Below are 25,399 nucleotides of genomic sequence, written 5' to 3' on the forward strand. Positions count from 1 at the left end.
ACTTGACTTTTTGTTTGTCTGACGTTGACCATCAAGTATGCTTTTGCGTTGTGTGATGTTTTATATTCTATTTATTGTGTTTGTCCGTGGACATTACACAGCCTATGTGGTTTGTGCTTCAGCCACTTTGTATTTCTTTTGTAAAATATAATAAAATGAAATTATTTTTACCACATTCTCTAATGTGTTTTTTTTTTCAGTGCATGGAAAATAAGAGAGCTGGGTCTATATCCACATGTGTACTTGTGTATTACTGTAAATATTGTGTTGGTTGCACTGACTTCAAGATAGAGGTTGGATGCCCCCTTGTGGTCAAAACGTGTTTTGATTTGTTGATCTTTGATTTCTAATCTAATCTATTTCTGGGGGATTTGAGGGAAAATAACCTAATTAATGAAGAGCTCTAAGAAAAGCTTGAATTCTACTCAGGTAAGACAAAATCAGCACTTTGCAATTCATGTACATGTTATTCTTACTCTTTAGTAAACTCCTTAGTTATTATCTGAAGGGGACTTATTAGTTTTTCCTCATAATATTTCAGATCCTCAGCATCTACAAATACTGTGGAGAGACTCAACACGTTCCCCTCCCACATCCACATACATTACAATGGTAGGCTTAATGTTGTCCAATTGAATTGTTGGAAATAACTGATGCACACACGTTACATAGCTTCTCTGGTTTTTTTTACAGGTCGCTGCGTTCGGTGGATGCCAAGCCTAGCCTGAACAAGATGATGCTGAATATGCTGGAGAGAAGATGCCAGGGAGACCAGACTAAATAAATATGGATGTCTTTCACTCGTGTCCATGAGAAAACATTTGCAATACAATCCACATACCAAGTCAATATCTGGTTTTGTAGACATGGGTGATGGAAACGGTGAGACTGATGATGTGTCTGTGTGAAGAAACATTTGGACACATCTTGTGTGTGATTGATTGTGTCTGTGTTTCACAAGATAAGGCTGCACCACATTGTCAAACAGTCTTCATTCAGTGGTTTTAGCTCTAACTTTCATGTGTTTGTATTAGGGGTGTGTAATATACGTATCATTTCCCCATGTCCATCCTTTGTTTATTTATACTGTATATATCAAATCCATTCTGTGTACATATACATTCTATTTTAACTAATTTTTACAGGTTGGTATTCACTGAGGTCTAAGTAATTAAATAAGATTACAGTTCATTGCACCTGCCAAACCGATTACACTGAGTGGAGGGGTCGACCGGTCCAAGATGGCGGCCACACGGCTCGTCAGCGCCAGTAGTCAGTAGCGGTTGATGCGGTATTTACCGTCTGCCTTGGAGACAAGTTTGTCATGGTGGCCACTTTGGGCACTGCAACAAAAAATACTCATAGGGCCCAAAAGGCAATTTTTACCATTGACCACAATAGTAAAAGAGACGCCTGTAGAAGTGTCCACAGGACACCTCGAGACATGGACACATGCTTTTTTTTAGATCCTCGTATTCTGTATATTTAATTTGTGGAGTTTCATATTTGTAAAATCTTCCTAAAGGCCATAAAAAGACCAGAAAAATGATTTCCCACAATGACGTCACAGCTGTGTACGAGCACAGCAAAGCGCGGTCATGTGGCGTCTCAGGAACGGCGCTACTGTGATGATATTAAAACTACTATACAACTATAAAACTACCTTTAGCACGTTGTTTTTGTTCCAAGTAATATGACCATGAGTCTGCAGGTTTTCTGGCCTGGCTTTATTTTAATATTGTATGATTATTATATTAACCATAATAGTATAATAACGATAAGTTAGCTTTATTTGTAAACCACCTCTACAAAAACACTTTCAAATTTGAACTTTGTAATTTAAACCAACATACATAGTATAGCAATGAGACCAAAAAAACATATTCATGGTTAATATTCAATGGATAATAATAATAATTGAATCTTCATAAAAGTACAGTGTCATTATTTACTTGGACAATAATATATAAATCCCTGAGTTCTGTGACAGCAACATTTTGTATTGTACAATATTTTTGATTATTAGCACACAGTATATCGGTGAATGGAAAATCAAGCAGTTAAAGAAAACAACATGATTCCTGTAACAACACATATAAACTAATAGCCACGGTCAGTTAAATAAACAAATAAATTGATAATTTTAACCTTTAATTACGTCATTATTCTTTCAGCTTACTGTGTTCACTATCGTTGGTTTTGCCATTTATTTACAAATCCATGGCAGCCCAGAGCTAACGTGCCATCGGTATTCATGAAATCCGCGAGCGCACGTCAGTAGCGTACTCCCATCATTCATGCCCTTCGCTATTCATGGAACGCGGGCATGGATGTATTATCCATGAACGCGGGCGGCGCGTTCACATAGCCGAGAGGCATTATGGGAGTATCACTACCACGCATGCTCTAGGGTGCCCACAACCCGGAAATAAACCAGGAATTCACAAACTTTTTTTTAGCATATGCGCTCACTTCATTCTGTGGACACACGTTGGAGCTGAACACACAGAAAGGTAAGTGGGGACTTCAAGGTTTCGCGTTTGTATATTATTGTGGTTATTTCAGGATATCACAACAGTAATCAACGGTGAAGCGGCCATGTTATTTTACAGTTAGCAGTTAGCAACACGAGGCTGTAAAAGTGTCAATGTCGTTAGCTAAGAAGCTAATACTAACGCCCTTCTGTTTCCCTCACGTACTTCATGAAATGGGTGGGCTATTAAGTGTCAAACTGTAATGATGATAATGAAAAAAATAATCAAATTTGCTGTGAGGCACCATTTTATTCAACATCATGTCTGGTTACCTGGTTTTGGCTAGCTTGAAGCTGAAGTGGTGCGTCGCAGCCCGCCTTTCTGAAACGTGTACCGTTAAGTGAATAGAATACGCTAAATCAAACAGATCTGTCCGAAAGGTAACAACCTTTCTCATCCAGCATTTTAATAAGCGGGTTTATGTCGTCTATACATTTAGGACGTGGGACTTAAAGTGCGGGACCATCTCAACAAAAGAGCATTGGTGTTTTTTTTGGCACCATCTCAAACACAGGATGAGCTGGAGATGCTGTGATTTTCGTCGGGAGTGACCAGGATGTACAGGATTCAAAATTAGTTTGCTCAAGGGACAGCTCAAGTTGAACGGTTTGAGAAGCAAAGTTGAGACGGTTCGATCGCGTGCAGAGGGAGGGATAGTGTAGTGATCATATTGGACAAAGGATGTTGAAAAGAAGTTCATGGATGTTGTGAAGGAGGACATGCAGACAGTTGGTGTTACAGAAGAGGATACAATGGATATATAAAAATATGTAGGCATAATATATGGCGACCCCTAAAGGGAAACGATGTAAGAAGATGAAGACGAATAAATAAATAAAATAGTCCTAGGTCCCTGATTACCTAGATTAAAAACACTGCCGATTTAAAAATGATATATTGAATAACCCATACAGGAAAACATTACTATACAGAAAAGATCAACTATATTATTAAATAACAGTAAATAGCTGTGAAGTTGTTGTTGGTGATGTTAGCATCCACCCTGCTGGACCTTTTAAGTACAGTGTAATATTACTGTACATTGCTCTGATGTCATGTTCATGATGCACTTTTCTTAACTGATGTTAAGAAGTGCATTTTGAACAGTGCCTAATGAAGCAGAATGTGCTGCTGTTTACACTGTGGCTAAGATTCAATTATTATAATTTTTTTAACAGGAGCTGCTCAAACGTAATGAAACATATTGGGAGACATGAGGCGAGAAATTGCAGCTGTGGTGTTCTACGTGAAGAGCCTTGTGAAAAAGGCAGAGAAGCTCGATTCGCACAAGGTTGAGCTGTTTGTGGAGAGGCTGGCTGCTGCACTGCAAGAGAAGTTCAAAGGACACTGGTATCCGGAAAACCCGAGCAAAGGACAGGGATACAGGTCAGTGTAACATGTTGGACTATTTGTGCCAGTATGATTCTAATAGACATGTTTCATTTTTGTGCCTGAAATTGGACCTGCACACCCAGATAATGTGGTGGGGAGTCAAATTACTACTACATGTATACTAGAGCTGCAACAAACGATTATTTTACGATTAATCTATTGATTATTTTCTCGATTGATCGATGAATCATTCGGTCCATAAAATCTCAGGAAATGTTAAAAAGCGTTGATCAGTGTTTGTCAAAGCTGGAAATTGTGACGTTCTCGAACGTCTTGTTTTGTTCACAAACCAAAACGATTCAGTTTTACTGATTTCTTTATGTGGAGCATAGAAACCAAGAAAATATTCACATTTAAGAAGGTAAAACCAGAAATCTTGTTTTAATAATGAAAAAAGCTTCAAACCGATCATCGATTATCAAAATAGTTGGCACTTAATTTAGTAATCGATTAATAATCGATGAATCGTTTCAGCTCTAATGTATACATTCAATTGGACTAATAGGGCTTTTCACTTATACTGTTCCAGCACTACTTGGCTCTACTCGCTTTCGTATCAGGTATTTTCCATGACCTCGTATTACGACACCAACTGCACGGAACTGCTGTGTCGGTGCTTTATTCGCAGCACAAACTAGTGACAAGCAGTCACTTATAGTGGTCGCTCAACTCGCTTGGAACCTTGCCAGGGCACCAGGTCGTATCCCTAATGAAAAAGCATAAAATTTAGTCAAGCCGAGTAGTATAATGGAACAGCTTCATTGTGTTCCACAGTTTCCACCCCTGGGATCTGTTGAAGCCAGTACACAGAAGAAGCCAACATGGCAAAACTCAGTCCAGTGCATTTTTGAACTGACAACAAGGGAATTTATGCTTTGCAGTTTAAAGAATTAAAATATTTTGTGGTTAATGGATGGTAGAAAGACACGGAACGGCACTCAACATGGTAAGTTGTTGCCATGGAGTCGGAAACACTTTATTCAAACAAAAGTCAGTCGCGTGTCCAAGTGAAAACCAAATGAAAAAGTTAGCAAAGCCGTCATCCTTCAATATACAACTTTTCTTGGTCTAGAGAAGTTTACGTGTTAGTTAACGGACACACTAGAGCTTACGTTTTATATTGTCATAGACATTACTAGATTTTGTTTTGTATGCTTTGCACAGGTGCATACGAGTGAACATGTTTGACAGGGAAGATCCAGTCCTCCTCCGGGCCTGTCAGGAGAGTGGAATCCTCTACAGTGACCTGGGACTGCCCCATGAACTCACGCTGTGGGTGGATCCTGGGGAGGTCTGTTGCAGGTGAGACGGTGAATTAGCTCGTGTGTATAAAACTGAGTTTGGTTTGGCCGAAGAAATGCTGTCGTTCACCACTGTGAGCTTCTTAAGAAACTGATTTTCAACAAAAATAAATTCTGTACAATTAATTCCAATTAGTCAATTAAATTGTTTAATCACACAGCATATCTTAGCACTTAGATTTAACGGCTATCTTGTTTTACACTCATTAGATGTGTAGGTATCTTTAAAAATGTACCACACACTATGTTAACTGTCACTGAGCATCATTTAAATCTCTGATCTACTGATAAAATAGATTTCTTACTAGTTCTGTATATTTCTATGATTTCTGTTGTCTTTCTATTTTAGGTATGGAGAGGGAAGTATGATCTTTTCTGTGGCCACGTTCTCCAGCGACGAGGAGCAGGACAAATATGTGGCAAAGAAGGTGATCAGTGCTTTGACGCGGGTGACATCAGACTACCACTCTGATTCTTCCTCCGACGAAGACAGAGCTCGCACTCCCCCTTTTACCATCGACACCAGCCACTGTTACCAGGTATTGCTTATGATTTAATAATTCCTATGATGCAGTAATATTCAGATTTTTTTTGTAATCTTTTCAGTGTGACATCCACTTGCTGACACATAAAATGTATTGATCTATCTGGTCTGATGTGTCGTCTCTTTCAAGGCATTAAACCCAGACGCTCCCATGTGGCATCCAACTAAAATAGTTCCTGTGAGAAGTCCAGTCCTCATGTCCTCAGTCCCTCATGGCTTCAGGCCTCGCAGCAGAGCCCCCCAACCTCTGAGACGTAAACTGTGGGTCCCTCATGACAACGGAGCAGGACACGGATACTGACTGAAGGTTGCAGTTGGGAATCTCCCTACATGCATTGTTCACACTGGACATAAACGCTAAAAGACAACATCGACTGACCAAGGTTTTTTTAAAACATGGAATTTTTTTATCGATTGAATATTGATTGACCCCTTTTGCACTTTAGATTGTCTGTTATAGTTCAAATAAATTTCTTGTATTAAATTGGATATTGACATTGGAATACTACACTTGATGTTTTGAAGTACTGTATTTTTACAATAGGAGCTGTAATGTATGCCACCTACTGTGGAACTTTGTACCGTTTTATTTATTCATGGTGTAGGATTCGCAGATGTATAGGCTTAAAATTATGAATTTTTATTAAACAAATTTTTTCCAAGTATAAAGATTACATCTTTGTTGTGTTTGTGTGTGTGTGTGCGTGTCTTTTCTTAAGCGAGGAATTCACATGTGTTGTGTGTCAAGGAGCAGTTTCAGACCAATCTGGATCTGATGAAGTGCCTAAAACTTTTGGCAGTTGTAACTTAATATATGCAGATTATGACGGCATTAAACCAGCTGTTCAAGTGTGCGTGTACAATTCAGTTTACACTGTCACATGCTGCATAACATTCAGTATAATTCATAGACATGGTCTACACCTAATGCAGAAATATGCAGGCTATTAATGCAAAATATAAAATTATTTAAATATTCTATGGAACATTACATTGTATAAGGGTATAAAAACTGCATCAAATGAAGAAACTACAGTCAAATTTTTGCATAGGTGAAAATAATTTGGAATTTGAAACATTAAATTCATCATATTGTCTTAATACATTTTTTGAGGAGACCTGCACTCAATTAAACCTTTCACAAATACAAAACGAGATACGCAGAATAAGAGCAAAAGTTCACAAAATGAATTTATAAAATTAAAAGGAAAAAGTACTAAAATATTGTACTCAAGTAAAAGTACCAATACTTTGATTAAATATTACTCAAGTAGAAGTTAAAGTAGTCCTCTGAAAATGTACTCAAATAGAAGTAAAAAGTAGTTTATTTGAAATGTACTTTAACTAAAAGTTACTTAGTTAGAGGGTAGTAGAAATATGACAAGGGGTCAGAAATCCAAAATGTATTTATATATTTTGGAGCTCACGCGCCAGACGCGACACAGGATATTACGCCCTTTATGTTCACGTACCAGTGCTGGTGCTAATCACATCATCATTCGTCTGGTTCCGGTGTATATTTCCCCCCTGTAGGTCTTTATTGTGCTGAGTTTTTATTTTTACTCAGCACAAGTAACTAAGAACAATACTTGAGTCAAAACGTACTCAAGTATAAGTAAAAAAAAGTATTCAATACAGTAACTTGAGTAAATGTATTTCGTTACCTTCCACCTCTGTTTAAAAACTGTCACAGCTGTACAGTGTCAAAATGACCGTTCATAAACCATGGTACAGTTCGGTGTTCCTGCCGGCAGGGGGCGCCGTGAGCTACAATTTGAGCAAAAGGGGTTGTCACGTGACAGCCTGGGGCGCGCTCTGCTGTGCACCTGCAGAGAGGAGGAGGAGGAGGAGCAGGAGTTTGGATACCTCCTCTGTCTAGCTGAGCTGCTGCTGCTTTTCTCTCGCTTCTCCCACAAGTTGTCGGACCAAGTTTGAGACGGGAAGTGTTGGAATATCTGAAGCGGTGATGGAGCTGTCGTTTGTCCGGTTCTGCTGCGTCCTGTTGACTTTTCTCGCAGGTAAGTTTCCTCACAGTCAGCGGCGATTTTCACTGTGAATGTGTGTTTTTGTGCGTGTGTGTGACCAGCACCAAGTGGTCAGGCGTGAGCACCGGCGAAACTTAGCCTTTTCTTCAAGTAAAAAAAACACAAATAACTTAAATGTTCACGTAAATTACGAAAATGTGGTAATATTAAAACAAAACAGCGGTATAAAAAAACGACGTGCGTTCAGTTTGACGAAATTAGCCAACACGGTGAAACTGACCCAAGGTCAGTTTATGGAGCTAGCACACCAGAACTAACGAAAGGCAACACCGAGTACGAATTTACACGCTTTAAAAGCGACTTATGTGTCAAATATATGTATTTTTTAAACATTATAGAACTATATGTTGTCTAGTATCAGAGGGTTAATCACAGTTTACTAAACGTATCTCCTGTGGTTTCACACAGTTACAGGCTATATAAAGGCAGTGGTTTGGTTAGCATATATACAACATATCACGTATTATACTTGGTGCTCTCTTTAATTTCAATTAAAAATGTGCCATTTTAGGAAAACACAGGGAGATAGAGATGATTTCCCAGTATTTATTGGGGTGTTTCAGTGTAATGTGACTTAATTATGTATGGGACGGTATGTACACTGTGTTGTAACACATGTTGCTAACAATTATATATTATTAATTATATAGAATTATGCTCCATTTCTTTTGTGAACAATTTAAAGTCCACATTACACAGAATCATTAATGAGATTATTATAAAGTCCTGGTAAGACTGGAAAGTTGCACACGCCCCCTTGTGGCACTGAAAACAAAATAAATCTCTAGGACTGTATGCTGGCAAGTAAAGCCTGACCCACACTAGAGGATAATTGGCCACATTTCAGTCTCGATCTATCCCTTCTGACAACCGTGGGTGTCTTCTGGATGCATTCCAGATTTGAATTTGGATTTGAAAGACTGAACAGTGATTGGGGCGTGAGCAGAACCTCGCAATAACCAATGAGAGAGCGAGTTGATCGGGGAAACGGATGCTGCATACTTTTGATTTGAAAAAACAAAACAAAAACATGACACACACAACAGCTATTAACTGTCGATACTGATACTGACAGTCCGCCTCCATGTCTGTTTATATTCTGAAGTCACGTTAAATTGTGCAAGTTTCTGTGAGATCCCAGATCCCAGGAATCTCCTCCATGGAACCACTTGATTAAAAGCCAAGTGTGTTTTGACTGGATCGTCTTTCTCTGGATGAATTGTGGGTACGTTTTATTCATGAGACCTATTATATATGGTCTCATCTTCACTGGTGACCACCCGAATTGCTTGATAGTGTTGACAGGACTTCAAAGGACAAGGCTTTTTGTGTGCCATCTGCTGACCTATGCCCTGCTCCCCCATCCTTAAACCCCAGCCTCACATTCAAATTAAACACACCTGTATACGCTAATCTCTCTACGTTGGTGTCATTTTCTTATTCTCATGTTTCAACGTGAAACATATGATTCAAATTCAAATCGGATCCATGCAGTGTGACCCATCGTGCTGTTTTTTCTTTGTAAGCCAGTATTGGTGCAAGTTTCAGTCGGTCTGTCAACTGTTCTCCTAATGCACACAGAGCAACCTAATCTCTTCCACTCATCAGCCACAACAACAAAAGCAGCAACTGGTATAAATGCTGTAGCAAAGCAAGTGATTGTCTGTTCCTTGTTTTTAAAAGAAATTAATTTTAGCCTCTGTTGTGTCTCTGAAAACGTAATCGTTTAAGTAAGTAATGTCCACAGCTTCATGGCTTGACCAAGTATGACTAAAATGCCCTGAATTGCTTTAGAATTAAAACCAATTTCCTGTTATAATGAAGTCTGCTGAACAGTGTATTTTGGGGCAATTTGTAGTAAAAATAATAGGCCAGGTTAAAAATCTAAGTTATCATTTTTAAACAATTCTACTGTGCTTTGTTTTGATGTTGCAAAATACAAGCAGCAGCATTGTCTATAAAATAAACTGTAATATTGTAGTGATCCTAATCACAAGTTAGTTTTAGCTCCGTCACTTTAATTGTAGCAAGTGTATAATTATAATTGAATATGGGTGTGGCTGTTCCTTTCCTTGGAATTTCGACTGAAACTAACAGCTCACTCCTCCCACTGTGAACAATGGTGTGTGAAACTTTTGCTGGAGGATTGTCTCAGTGGCTTCACTCGGTGACATTCTTTTGTTGTTATTATTAAAATGTTTTCTGAGATTTTCATGGGAAGCCACACAAGCCCAAGTCAGGCCAATAAGATTCCAGTCTGTTGATTTTTCCAGAAACCGCGTGTCATGAAGAAATGCTTTGTTCAGGGTCTTCCTCTTTCAGTGTAAAGGCTGGGACACAGTGTAATATTGGGTTTAAATCGTGAGTTGTTGGCCCTCTTTTGTCTCATGAGTCACATTGTTGTGTACACTAGTTTGGGCTCATTACCATCCTAATGGCATCGCAGCCTCGTCATTTGGACGCTGTTCCACTTCAGCGGACAAGAACAGTATCTGCCAGACTTGAAGCATTCTTTTAACCTGGCTTTGCACTGTGATATGCTAACCCCTTTTAAATGGAAAGTAGTGCCTCTACGCTTCCTTCTTTTTGCTCTATTTTTGTCCCCAAGGCACTGCATTAAATGTAAAATATTGACAAATGAAATAAGAATTGTATGTGGGGGATGTGAAATCCTTGAAATTACAACCAACCATGTAGAAACATGCGGATAATCAATTTTAGCCTTTAGCCGGAATTAAATGTGGTCATTAATGTTTTTGTATTAAGCACTCATCGATCGGTATTGTTTTTCATGTCATTGTGAAATCACTCCTGAATGAACTCAGTATCGTATCCGTCTGTTACAAGCCAAAATCACAGGAAAATCCAGTGCGAGCTGTTTGATGCATGTTCTTCCCTAAAGGCAGGCGACATGTAAAGAGAGATGGCCCTTATCACCATCATGTGACAAGGACATGAGTACAGAATTGTTCTGGAAATGGCTGGTTATAGCAAGATTGTGAATGCATCAACATATCTTGTATATTGGTAGATACAAAGTAGTCGCAAAGTCGAGCCATTCCTGGAAAACACCTATTTTAAGATATATTCGATATTAGTTATTAAAGCGACACAGTGGATTTCAACATTCAAACCAGTTGACGTCAACTTATAACAGGGTGAATGGCACCTCTGTCAAAGCCTGAGCAGGTCTGCATAGCCTGAATTAGCACGAGGTGACTTCTGATTTCGGATCAATGCCACAAAGAGAACATAAACAGGGTTTAGTTTTTTCGCTCCATCTAGTGCGTTTGAGTTTGCTGTGTGTCAGATTGTGTTATTGAGTCATCTCGTTCAAAAATCGAGTGATTCTAACGATGTGCTTGAATTGTATAAAATGCTATAATATAGGCTTCCGAGAGGAACCTGTGAGCAAATCCTACTTGGTGTTATCTTAACAGTAGATAATCAAATATTTAGTTTGTGGCATTGTTCCTAAAGTCTAAATATTTACCGCTAGTAGGAATATCATTACACAGTGTAGTCGTCTTATCTGTCATCATTATTTTTACATCATAAAATATCTCTTCATATCTCGTCATGTTTTCCCTTTTTATTCAGCTGCCGGTTTCCATTCAGCGGTCTAGGCTTTAAGCACATTGTTGTCCTTGTGTGGGACCGTGAGTGTCTGCTCCAGTACTGGGGGACCTGTCCGGCCTGGTGCTCTGTCCAACTCGTTGACCTCTGGCTGGTCTGGGTCAAGAGGGGAAGCCACTAACCTAAAATAAACAGAAACCTGATGAACGTTGTGAGCAGGCGCAGTACGCAGTCACCTGATAAGCCTACAGCCAAAGGTCCTGGCTAGGAACTGGTTGCTTGGTTACCTTTTGAAAACAGACACGTACATCCAGGGAGTGTACTCTGTGTGTGTGTGTGTGTGTGTGTGTTTGTGTGTATCTGTCTGTGTTGCCCCTCCCCCTGCTTTCATGTCTGTATTGGGTGGTGTATTACTGCACAGTAGCTGTTCATAGATTGAATAGATTGAGTAGTATTGAATATCTTGAACAGAGGTTTTACGAGTAAATGTTACACCGGGAGCAACTATTACTTACTTTTACAGCCGTGTGTCTGTTGTAAAGTCATTGATACCATGGAGAAACGACTATGAACCACATATAGGTTGTTGGTGTGATGAACAGAAGAACCTGAGTCTTTGTCATTGGTCCCACAGAGACGGTAATGAATGGACTCACAATCGGGATAAAAAAGATTTTGAGCTTGTAAAATGGAGTCCACAAATAATTCATATATCTTTGCCGTTGTCAGTTAACCATTGTAAAATGTGTAGTCAAGTTTGTGTAAAGATTTGTATTTTTAAAAACAATGTTGACAGGTTTTCAATGTAGTGAATCCTCGGACCCACATGTGGTGATTTTTAAGGATCCTGAAAACTTTTGGCCATAAAAGTCCAGATTTGATGACATCTGGTACATTTTAATGACAACAAACGGTCATTTATGCTCATCTTAAACATCTCGGTTAGAATATAGCGAAATTTTAAAGCTGACTCTGGAATTAGGAAATGAAGAATGAACATTTGTTTGGTTTCTAAAAAAAGATAAAGTGTGCAGATTGTCAGCAGTGTAGGCTGCAGACGAGAAACTGTTCAGACTGCAGATGCCGTACGTCAATGTGTCACTTCATAAATGCAGGAAGAAGTAGTTGCTTACAGTAGAAGTTGTGGTGAAGTGAGTATACTCAGTGTGTCCTTTAGATTTTAATGTGTCAGGGACTCATCCCTATATGATGTGAGAAGACAGATTTTGGTATTTTTCAGTATTTCTGATGTTTAGTAACCAGCTGCTCTCTGCTGGCATCCTGTGTGTCGAAGTTCTACCTATCTGTCTTGATAAAATGCATTTCTTGCATATGGCGCCTTAAATTTGAGCCCATAGTGAATACTTGGATCATAATTACGTGTCATGATGACCCAGCAGCCCAAAGTCACTCCTCCCCTCCTGTTGGCTGCAACATGTTGCAGCTGCAGCTTCACCTTTAACCAAGCAGACACGCACTCTGCCTGAAGCCCTTTGTCCTTGGCTTGGGAATGAAGGAGGAACATGTAGAATCAGACTATGTTCTATGGTCACTGCTTTGACCTCTACAGACTTATGATGGGGACAGCTGTGTATGAATATTAACCTTTTTAACACCTTTTTTGTAGGAATTTTAAGCGTAGATCCTGCCTTTACCTGGCTACTTTACCATAGCTGACCCTCTCTGCCTTGTCCATTTCACGTCTGTGTTATTGAATGAACAAACGCTGCCCGCTAAAGAATCTGTGGAGATGATTAATTGTGGTGCTTGTTTCTGAAGTGCTTGTAATGGCTGCTCAGCCTCTCTGTATTCAGAGCTCGTTTCACAGGTAGAGAGTAAAACTGCCTCCTGGTCCGTTGCCAGGTATTCTTGTAAGAAGAACTGCCTGAAACCCTTTTGTCATCAAGTCAATATTATATTGATAGATATCTGAACTTTGCATGGCTTCTAACTTATTTAATACACAAGCACCACAGTGTTGACATATACTCACACAGCACCAGGATATCAAGAAGCATGCTAATCTTTTGCTACATAGCCCAGCATGCTATGTTTTATTGCATATGCATTGCATTTGACTCAGGTTGTCATAAAGTATTAGTCAGTTTGTGTTTTGGATGGTTGGTCCGACAAAATAAGTAAATATGCATTTGTCCTAATTTGGACCTTTCAGATTAACAGGAGGATTCATGTTTAAAAACAATGAAGTCGGATGTTTCTGTCTTTCTGAAAGTGGTTGCAATATGCACCTCAGACACGGACCATCTGGATGGTAGCCTGCAGTGTGCCAGACTGATTGTAGCTTCTTACAACACACAATTAATGTCAGCCTATAATTTTATTCCTGCCTTATAGACATGTGCCAATATGTGTGCTTTCAACATCTGTATTGTAATCCACGCTGTACTTCAGAGGCTATAGACACACTTAAGGATGTAAAGAAACAAAATGTACATGTCCTTTGGAAACACAAATTACACAATAGACCTCTTGACTGCTGAAATGCTGTTAATAAGAGTTGATCTGTGAAAGTACTGAAGGAGAGATGGTCCCTCTGTCATCTTTGTAACCTGTCATTTGAAACAAGGTCACTGCTGTACTGATTTTCCCCACTCTCTTGAGTCCAATCGGTCATCATCATCGTGTCACACTGGTCGGGCGATAAACACCCCCAAAGCACATTTATCATTTAGCTGTTTGACGCCCAGCTCTGCAGGGTTCTCACCACGCTCTGCTCCTTATGAGGAATAATCTCTTCATTGTGATGATGATGATGATAAGGTTTTTTTTCACATATCTTAAAATGAGCATAACCACTGTTCCATTTTTTCAGTAGAAAAAGAAGATGCAGCACACCGGATGGTTAAGGAAATTCGAAGCATAGCATGAATATTTTTGGTGAAATGCTGCTGCAAATCATGAAATATTCAAAAAAGAAGGCGATGCAGTTGTGAAGTCACAGCTTTTGAAAACAGGGCTTTAATGAGGACTGAAAACAGTGATAAAAGATGGACATACGATTCTAATTCTTACATATTATACTATAAACTTACCACTGAACGGGGATATTGCAGAATAAACCAGGTGTTTTAATGGAAGAATTCCAAAGACATCATGCAGCAATCATCTACTTCTGGTTCTTTCACTTGTTTGAACTATTCTGGTTATTTTTGCATAATATTATCACAGCATCAGAGCTAGCCCTGTCACTGTGATGATACACATTGTGGCAGGCAGGTCTTCAGGGGGCTGCACCTGCATGTGCTTGTTTGCGGTCTGTTGCTGCTTACCTGCTAGCTAGGTGTCAGCTCAGCTTAAACACACGCTCCAACTGCTGTCAGATTACCCATTGTGCAGTGTCGCAGAGTAACAATGGGGCTGTATGTGAAGAAAAATAATCACGGTATCATGTAAAACAGACCTGTTGGTTAATTCTGACTAGAAATCTTTAGATGCCAGTTCTCGCTTCCAGCGGGAGCATCATTTTGGTGATAACCACTGTATATTGTGTTGTGAATGCCATGTTTTTATCAGCTTATGTCCAGGCTATTGTCTTACACACAGCCGAGTTGTGGAAAGATGATTATATTTTGTCCTCTAGCAGTAAGCCAGCCCCCCCCCCCCCACTCGCTCCACTGAGAACGTTAGAGTTAATTGTGTGTCTAATCTTGAAAAATATTATGGCTGGGAAAATGAGCGACATATGCGGAAGGTGTGTGTGTGGTGGTGGTAAAGCAGCTGTTTAATGTGCCATTTTTAGCAGCTCACCTCATTGAAAACCATCACACATTTGCATCTGTGTATTTGGCAGGAAAGGCAAATAAGCGTTGTCTGCTGAAATCGCTTCTCTTGATTCAGTCCTGCTCAATTTCACTACCTGTGGTACTCATATTTAATTAGGTCTCTGTCTGTCTCTTAACTGTTTATTATATCAGACTACTTAATTATGCTAATAACTCCTGTCCATAGAAGAAAGGAGATTTGCCATGAAAATACCCTCTGCCCTGCTCAAGTTGAACAGTTGTATTATAGAATTAAGAATTATATTAAAGCGGTTGGGTGTGAAAATCATGTCTGGCTGAATCTTGTTAAGAGTGTTAAGAACACTGACACAGATTTAGACCCAGAAAATCTAATTTCTTAAAACATTTGTTGCTCCATAATGAAGCTGAAGATAAACGGAAGCCGAAGCCTCCTTGCAGTTTTCATTCTGTAAACAGATCAAGAAATATAACGTGTAGATTCTAACACTGTTGTCAGCCCTTGCAAATCTACTGTATATCTGTAATGTCTCTGCATTATTGATGCACCAGTAAGTGCATAACCTCAGACTTTGTCTGATGTAGATACATGACACGGTGTTTGATTTGTATACAGTAAGATGTGTGTGGGCAGATGTGATGTACTGCACATGCAGACACTTGGTAAACACTTGGTTTCATGAAAAAGGCTCTACACATGAGATTAGATGAAACTCATCCCTGCGGCGGAATCGAGTATTTGCAGTCAGAGTTTTGCTGGCTTTTCAGAAGGCTTATGTGTTGTCTGGGTTCTGGGGGGTTGTTTTTGTTTTTCAAGGGTGTTTTGATTTAAAATCAGAGGGTCATAGACTATAATTGAACAATTATTTATATATCTTGATGCCTAACGTGACAAACCCAGTTTGCCTTGAAGGATTTTAGTCTGTACAACAACTGAACTTTAGAAAGAATGAGGAACACGAGGAACACATGAGTATCGGTTGTCTCTCTTCTGCTGCTGTGGGAGAGATGGCAGCTGGTTTGTCTCAACGAGGATATGTTTCCCTAATTTTAAGATTCATGGATTCAAATTGATAACATAGGCTATATAAAGACAGCTTTTTAAGCATTTTTACTTGTGTAAACAATTTGCTCGTAGCTGAACAAGCACAATTTGGGTAAAACAAATAGTGATGCAGAAGTAATTCTTCTCTTTCTTTACACTGAATTGAGACGTTACCTTAACTTGACCTGGCCTTTCTATCCTCCGTGTGTTGCATCCAGTCACACCCTCGGCCAAACAGGTTGCACTGACTACAGACGAGCTAACACACCCATAAAATGACTGCAAAACATGTTTGAGAAGTCAGCGTAAGTTTTCCCTCCATTTTAGTTTGCCTAAGACACCAAAACCACAACTTCCTAAACAGAGAATGTTAAACTTTACAGTAGCATTCTTGCTATCTTAAATATCTTGAACAAAAGGATGAGAATATTTATCTGAATAGTCTCCTTTTCGAGCAAAATAAAGAACTTAGAGAGTGAACTTGCTAATGCCACTCAGTTTCCCATACGTTTACCAATTATTTTACTTGTATGTTAAGTCAAGGTGGGAGAAGTTTAAGAGTGGAGTGCAAATGAATGACAACAATTAAGGAGGGACACACTGCATTGGCCAAAAACATTTAAATTAGGAGAACTAGGGCAATTTGAAAACACAAATGTCAATAAAAACAAACAGTAGTGATGTTTTGGAAACAAGAACGCCGCTCTGTAAGAAGCCAAAACAAATGGAACAACAGCAGACACTCTATAGCACGTGTCAAACTCAAGGCCCGGGGGCCAGATGTGGTCCGCCACATCATTTTATGTGGCCCGCGAGGTCTATGCTGCTTTAAGTGTTTTGACCATAAACTACATTTCCCATAATGCAAGGCAATTGTGTTAACTGTGAAGCATCCCACCACTAGTTTGCAGTGTATCATTGTATATGCATCAGGCAACGAATGAAATTGAGATTGAAATGTCCACAAAATATCCCAAAATATCCAGGAAGAGAAAGATTGATGCAGATGAAAGGCAGTTTCAATAAAGATGGGAAGGCGAATAGGTGTTTGTGCTTTAAGGAGAAAAACCGTTATGTCTTTTGTGTTATGAGGCGGTGTCGGTCGTCAAAGAGTACAATCTACGTCGGACACCAAACCAGGAGCCAAGTATGCCAAAGTTAGCCTTCAAGAAAAACAACAAATTGTGATCACAGCAGAATGTGTTCACAAAAGCCACAACCAAAAATGGTGCGGCTGTGAAAGCTAGCTTTATTGTGGCTGAAGAAATCACCCGTGCTTCAAAGTCTTTTTCTGAGGGTGCGTTTACATTTAGTTACATTTATTCCGTCTTACAGTTACGTCTGGCCCTCTGAGGGCAACCATTATGCTGATGTGGCCCTCAGTGAAAATCAGTTTGACACCCCTGCTCTACAGACGAAGACAAAATGTATAGACAAAAATTATAACAAAACACACACGTGCAACAGCAGAAACAATGCGTGTCTGCCGCTGCATCTCTTGGTATGATGACCACCATCCGCAACAGCTGGGCATAGAAAAGGCTCATCGCCTGAATCGCGGCAAGGTCAGCAGCAAGCCACAACACACATTTAATTACTGTAGTGCATCTCGCCACCATGTGAGGAAATCAGCAGTTGGCCCAGTCGCCCTCCAGAGAGATGAGATTGAACTGAAAATAGCTCTGTGACGGGCTGGTTTATGATGGTCAGAGCGCACATTATTGCACATCCTTAATCACTAGTGCTGCTGTTTTAATAAGCAGCACACTGGGGCCACCAAGCTGCAGTTGATGCTCGTAGGTTCCGAAAGAACCAGCTGTTAAGTGTCTTAATGCAGCGCATGTAAAATTCATGGGCGCGCACACACACACAGCTGCGTGGCTGGCTGGCTCGCTTCTTCTCCGAGTGGCTGATAATTGAAAGGAGAGTGAACCCCCACCCCATCTCAGTCATACCAGCACTCACAACACCCAACAGCACTCATGAGGAGAAGGAACATCAGCTCCACATTTAATCCCCTTGGGACAGGATATGTATCTAATGTGCGTAAGGACATGATTTATCAGCGACAGTTAGTGCTGTAACACAACTCAGGAGCTTGAGTTGTAGATTAATGACCCGTGGACACATAAAAAGAGGCTAAGGCTGCTTGCAATGTCACCTGGCATTTTATCAACTAAAATGTATTTTACCTCCAACTCGTATTAATTGGCCATAAACATTTCCTGGGTAGCAGTCTAACATCCTGAGGGCTTTAAAGTGTAAGTGAAGAGATGTAGACATCAGTGATTATCTTTTGCTGTGTGCGGAGTATTTACTGGATAACCTCCACCTGCTCCTAATTCCCTTTCTTAATGGTCAAAAAACCCAGTTTTGAACAGGTTCTGACCAGTGGAAACTCTGGTCTCACTCCCAACTCGAATTACTTTGCACTGCATGCATGTTTATATCAGCTTTGGCTCCAATTGGTATTGGTGAAAAAACAAGACCCAGGTGACCATTCTTTTTAAGAATGTCTTTGTATGTAAATAGCCATGAATGCTTGTCAAGTAGTTGTTTACAACTCGGGACAATAGTTTATACTTTGTCATAAACTAAAGAGAAGATAAAAATAGAAGTGTTTTGTTTCTGGCGGGATGTCACAGTTGACGCATGGGTGAAAAACACCACAAGGCTGGGATCAACAATCCTATGCATACCTGCTTTAGTTTGAAAAATGCTGCAGGGAAGTAATTTAGACATACCGTAAACACAATCACAGCACACTTACTCTAAGGCGATCTTATCACCACATACAGTGAATAGTCATCAGCATGTGGTGCCCCAGTCACTTTCACTAAGATTATGCATCGTCAGCCTGATCCAGGATGACCTATAAGCAGTTTTTGGCTGCCTGTCTAGACGACTTAGGGGTCAGACCTTTTTAGATGTCATTAGAATCATCAGGGAGTTGGCTTGGCTTGGCCTGTATGGCAGGTTTTCCTACAAAAGCACTTCGCTACATCCACTCACTCAACAACCAGGTGACTTTGTAGAATCTTCTTCCTGTATCAGGTTGTTCGTTAGTAATTGTTTTGTTTTTTTTGTATACTTTTTTGCCATATACTATGTATTAAACATGATATTTGTAACATTCATTTATACTATTTATAGGGTTTTATGTAAATTTGCCATTCAGTGAATTTGCATCTAGGATTATAGTTTTATTTGGTAATGGCTGAGTAGTATTCAGATTAAGGATGAGGGATTCACAAATAAATTATGCAGCATATAATCCACTGCAGTTCTCTCGTTGATACTAGCCATTTTTGTTCACTGGAGATTCTTGTCCAGAAATTCAGAGCTGTACTCAATTATTGGCAGTACAATCGGAGCATTCTTCACATTAAAGGTGTGGTATTGGTAAGAAATTGTGGGTATTTAAAAGTATGTTTCTTTCTCTCTGGCCTAAAATAAATCTGTGGCAGTTTCCAACTACAACGGAGCCAGTGGTGTTCAAATCAATCATAGTAGATTTGAAATGTAAATGTAGCAAGTATAATGGATTTTTAAAAGAAAAACCATTAGTGTGAATGATTTATGTTGAAACCACATGTAACCTCATGTATCACCAAGTCAAGCTTTACAACTTTAACTATATAAACAGTTGCATCATCAGTGCGTCTCCCCTCACCGCTACTCATTGGGATTCCAGTTTAACCTCTGAAATGAGGCTTGTGTATTTGTTTAGTGAAGCTGACATCATTAGAAACCTAAATGCAAGGTGAAATTAAATGAAAGTGTAACTGGAGTCGTCTGAGTTCATCCCTAGTAACGGCTTTAGTCTGTGTTACAAAGAAGTACAGCTGCTGCTATTTGGTTCCGAAGCAATTTCACGCTTTGGAGTCCAATTTAATGTGGGGATAACATATACTGTATATGTCAATGGGCACTGTGTTAACCGTTTTAAGGAATTTGGAATTAGCAGTAATCAGGTCTGGAACACTCTTCGTATTTGGGTGTTGGGGTTGGATCTAATTATGATGGCACAAATCTGAGTGAGAGCGTCGCCTCTTTATTGGTGCATTTCTCTCAACTTGGAGGGAAAAACACCACCACCAGCGCCACCATACAGTGTCATGACCAAACCAGTGCAGTGCAGTTATTTTTAACAGCATGTCCTGTCTGTTAAGAGTCCATGTAGACAAGAGTGGTTGTTTTGAGCTCTCTCCTCATGGTGAGGCTGTGAATGTGAGCCAGAGGCATGAATAAACCTAGCGGTCTCAGTTAAGCGATAACAACAACTGACAGTCTCCTCGCCTGCAGCGTCCTACAGGGCTCAGCACTCAGGTGCTCTTACTACACCTGTCTCCTTGAACATCTCAGTGAAGAAGAAACTCCAGCCTTGCAACATCAGACTTGTTTCACTGCCTGCACGGAGAAGAAAGTGAGGACAGGCAAAGGATTATCCATCTTGTTATCTTTCAACGGCAGCCTTATCTTGATGTCCTGTTGTATTGACTCCCCCCCACACAGAGGACAGGAAGGGACTGTCTGGGTTGTTACACTTTCACAAAGACTGTATTCTGGCTGGTCCTTTGACTGGATGAGAGCGGTTTTCAGTGAGGGCATGTCATAAATGCATTTGAAAAGGAATTGACATATTAGTAGTTACTCCAAAGTACTTTGTCAGTACACTGTTTCTGCCTCAGGCATCTGACAACTGCGGTGTTTTTGATGAAATGGACTGTGTTGGGTCTGCAGCATACATCATATACTGGACAGAAAAACACATACGAGTGTGTACCATCTAGAAATGTCCACAGGACCTCCATGATGCAATGTTTTTTAGACAGGGGAGCTAATTTTAGACTAGAATCTAGTGAAAACGGCACAAGCAGGGCAAACTAGTAGACCTCTTCACAGCCAGTCTCGCCAACAGCAATACAGGCCTCTGTACTACATGGGAAAGAGGCTACTGTGTAAATACAAGACAGGCAGAGGTAATGCCTTAATCTGCAGGAGCTAGCCCTCTGCAGCCTACAAACATGTAACCAGGGTAACTAAACCCCCCTTTTTTGGCACTTATGACATGAAAGCATGGACTGATTTAAGGGAAATACACTGTTAGTTGCAAACAAATTTCTCTGTTTCAAGTTCTTTGTCATTAAGTTATTTCCAATCGTAATCAGGCTTTTAGTTTGAAAATGCATTCTTTGGAAGACAAGAGGAGGAGGTCGGGAATTCATTGGGAGGCATCTGTGTTTGAATTCCTGATACTTTATACATGTCTGTGAAGTGTTTGCACTCTGGACTCACACCTCAATCCTTTTAGTGGTTTGGCCATGAGCCATATTATTCTTTACTCCTCCATTGGTGTTTACTTGATAAAGATTTTGTGGATATGTGATTGGATTTAACAACACTTTTTAAAAAAAGTTAAATATGAACAAATCCCCAGCTTACTGAGCACAGCAGGCTGGAGTTGTTAGTGTCGATGATTTGTTTCAGATGGTATGCAGAAGCAGTTTCTTCTTGCTGAGACGAGCAAATCTAACTAAACTCACTTCATGTATTCCTACACCCTGACTCATTTAAGTGAATGTCCTTAAACGTTGAGTGAAACCAAGTAGAAGGGATTTCTGAGCTTTGGAAAAGTTAGAAATGTGAAATGATGTCAGTCAAACTTTAAGGCTTGTTTGTAGCTTCAGAAAGGATTTCTAATCCCCGTTTCTTGTTGGTTTACCTCTTTCTGTAAGTGAGACGGTCTTTTTTGCCTCTGTATTTTCACACATGTGCATTGAAACCCCCAGTGAGAAGCAGTCTGTGAGAGTCCATCATCAGTCTGAATGAAGTAGCTGCACTTTTCCACACTTGTGTTTCTGTGTTTGATCAGTGATGCTTTCTCCTGATCAGAGTTGGCATTGTGCCCTGGGGCCCGGACAAAAGCTGGACTGGGGCGCCGGCAGGGGCCTGGTCTGTATCAGACACTTTATTTGTTTTGGGGGAGGGAGGGGGGGAGGATAGACTGCAGCATGGCTGTCTCCCCCTCTGTGTGTAAAAACCCCTGTGTCAGGACAGAGACGCCCAGTGAATACACCCCACTGAGACATCTGGCTTTAATTTGTGTGGTTCATAGTAACCTACTGGAGGCTTAAACACAAATACCTGCCTTTAATAAGTAGTACCATACCTAATTATCTTCCTAATGTGTTATGAACTCTGAAAAATATGTTTGCCAGTTGTTAACGTGGGTTATATTTGATGGATAAATGTGGAAAATGCCATATTACTAAGTATTGAGAATCGTTTTATGATTTAATGACGGCCAACGCGACGTTATGATGTGCACTGTTCAGTCAATGGTCTAAAATGGCTCAGTTGCTGCGGAGTTTGAGAAAGGGACAGAAGGGAAAGATGTACAAGCCACATTGGCAGTGGTCTCTGCAGTGCTTTCTTCTGTTGTGCGTTGGGCATGGTCGTTTACGGTGCATTTGTCAAACACAACTTTCTGGAGTTAAAAAAAAAACAAACAAAAAGAACAACTTCTTTCCTGGGAAAGGTGTCGGTCACCTCTTTTAGAAGAAACCTCCATATACCTGCTTACTGTTGTGTAAAAGAGGTATAATAGAAAGATGCTGTCCTACCATCTCCACCACTGTCTTGATCCTGTAAACGAGGATTATGTGACAACAAAAACACACTAAATACGTGTGTGTGTGTGTGTCGCAAAGCAAACTGCTTTCACGTGTTGGTGAATTTCTTGCAGGGATTACGGGAATTTTTGTTTTCCCTGCAAAGAGGACATGATTTTATAATTACTAGCATCTCTGAGTTAAGCAAACAACTCCAGCTGCTTTATGTGTCTGTGTCCTTCCTTTGTATCACCTACATCTACAGACAGCCAGTGAGCTTCTTGACATCAATTTCAGCACCTTACTGCTCCTTTACGGGGTTTCTGTTTTCATTTCCTCTCCACATGACTATTGGCACATGTGGAATTGTTTCCCATGAGGCTTTTTTTTTATCAGCTGCTTATCTGTTTGCCTTTCCGTGCGCTGGCATTCGGCCTATCAGCTTTATGGCACCACCAGTCTCCAGTCATATTGTTGTCCCTAAAGCTTCAACAAATCCTCAAGGACACCAGCCTTTTATATGGTGTGTGTGTGTGTGTGTGTGTGTGTCCCCACAGGTCACAAAGACACCAAACATTCTTATCTGACTCTTCATTGCAATGCTGTAGATAAATTTGCCTTCTCTCACAGGGACGGAGGGAGGAAGCGATGTAGTCGGGTCAGCCAGGAGTATTTTTAGCACTTTGTATCTGGCAATATGGTGGCACAGAGGTTAGACAGGCAGCTGGTTAAATCCACACTCGTGCCTTTTAGAATATTAATGTGTAATGCAAATAAGATGTACAAAATCCCAGGGCCGTGATTTGTGAGTCTTGTGATGAGGACTCAACCTTTTTGATTAACAGACCATCAAGGAACACTCCAGTGTGGATTTGTCCTTCCTGTATTCTTCTCTTCCGTCTGTCCTTCCAAATTTTCAGGGACATGATTTTTAACTACTTTATATTCCAATTTAAATTCAGTATAAAATATTATGGTGAAATTTGTGCTACAACAATTAAACCAATACATGCATTGCCATTTATTTCCATAATTGATGGATCTGTTTTATTAAATGGAATACTTTTGGGATTTGGGAAGCACTGGTTCACATTTTTCACAATTTTCTAATATTTATGGACCAAAATAACTGATCAATTGGGTAGATCTTTTTAAATAATAATTTCAGCACCTGTCCAAGCTTCCTGTTTGTTGATTTATTAAACAGTAACGCAGTAGTGGTGCAGTACTAATGTGTTTTTCTATAGAAAAAAAAGCTATCACTGGTAAGACCAGACTTCAATAATTGTGTAATTACATCCCAGTTATTGTCACTAACTGTTGATGTTCATGGATCCATGCAGCAAATTAGTTTCTGCAGACGTTCACAGCTCTGGCATTAACTACTTCGCCCCAGGCTCGTCTAAGCAGTCAAATGTTCAGGCAGCCGAGTAAAGTGCCCCGTCATTCGTCACCTCTCCATCATTTAATGTTCAATTATGTCAAAACAGCCTTTAGGTCATCCTCGCTGGGAATTGATGGCAGCTCTGTATGGCAAGTGGAGCTTTCAGGCTGTGTTACAGCATAATCCGTATAGTTCACCGGTCCTCAGCTTTCTCCCAACACTAAATAAACCAAGCCAGACTCACTCTCCGGGTGCCCACGTTGCTTCAAATTGAATAGTTTCAGCAGCAGGGGCAATGGGGCGAACATTCAGTCTCCCTTTTTTTTCGTAGCATCCAAGTTAAGACGTTATCCTCTGCTGTGCCTGAAATAATTGATGTTCTTCAGCATGGTCACAGGAGCTTTGCGTGCCTGTTTATGATGGGTAGAGCGCCTGTGCTTTTTCATTTGCTCGTTCCAAAACCCCCAGACTGCAGTTTTACTATAATGAATTGCTAATGTTCATCCCGCCATTGTCACCCATCCAGGATAATGTGCCACAGTCTTCAGAAGTGGAAGCTCATTTTTGTTTTTTTCTCTTTTTGAGTTGCTTGCTTTTGTTCTCATTGTGTATTTGTTTTTCAAGGAGCTCAAGCATTAAACCTGAAAAATATTTCCACTCGCAATTATGTTTATGACAATAAATCTTGATCCTAACTTGATCCCAAATTCTTACCAATTTTTTCGAAAATACACACAATGTTGTAACTAATAATTATTGGCTATTGAACTAAGATGAATCCCAGTGCAGCGTCTTCCACCGAGACAAGCTTTTTCTTGTCAATGTTTTTGCTTTGCGAGCCTGAAATAGCTACTGCATTATCTCCCCTGTGGTAAGACTTGGCTTTTCAGACTTTACTCCCAAGGATGCTCTTTAGGGTCAAAGAGTAGAGAAAGAAGCTTATCATCCACTATGACTACTGTCAGTGGTCTCAGGGTCTTTAGCCTGGTTAGTGCTTGTCAGCCTGTTTCCAGGTTTTAGGGTTTATTGTAGCCCTGCTGAGGCTACTTGTTATACCACAGCTTAAACATGTCAATCTCAAAGACCTGGGACGGATCACTTCTGTTAAAATCTATCCAGGCTCAGGAGTCTTACATTTTCCTGGCTACTGAGTCGTGTGACAGTGGATCAATTGATGCTTATTGCAGATATATAGGTATTACT

At 40.1% G+C, this 25,399-nt stretch overlaps 2 protein-coding genes across 2 annotated transcripts in view; both read left to right on the plus strand.

The window, feature by feature from the left end:
- Nucleotides 1-3,747: 3,747 nt before the first annotated feature.
- On the plus strand, nt 3,748-6,349 carry btg3 (B-cell translocation gene 3; the record flags this gene model as incomplete). The annotated part of the gene is made up of 4 exons (XM_083910145.1): nt 3,748-3,920; nt 5,091-5,228; nt 5,577-5,766; nt 5,902-6,349. The coding sequence occupies 4 exons, from the start codon at nt 3,748-3,750 to the stop codon at nt 6,070-6,072; spliced, it is 672 nt and encodes a 223-aa protein (XP_083766271.1). The 3' UTR covers nt 6,073-6,349.
- Nucleotides 6,350-7,709: 1,360 nt separating this feature from the next.
- Nucleotides 7,710-25,399, plus strand: part of cxadr (CXADR Ig-like cell adhesion molecule) — a gene marked incomplete at its 3' end in the record, with an annotated part of 35,105 nt that continues 17,415 nt past the window's right edge. Inside the window, exon 1 of the mRNA XM_083910800.1 lies at nt 7,710-7,789. Coding sequence (XP_083766926.1) covers nt 7,738-7,789 — 52 coding nt within the window. The 5' untranslated portion in view covers nt 7,710-7,737. The remainder of the gene's footprint in view (nt 7,790-25,399) is intronic.

This window comes from Microchirus variegatus (assembly GCF_963457635.1).
Source record: "Microchirus variegatus genome assembly, chromosome: 2".
Lineage (NCBI taxonomy): Eukaryota > Metazoa > Chordata > Actinopteri > Pleuronectiformes > Soleidae > Microchirus > Microchirus variegatus.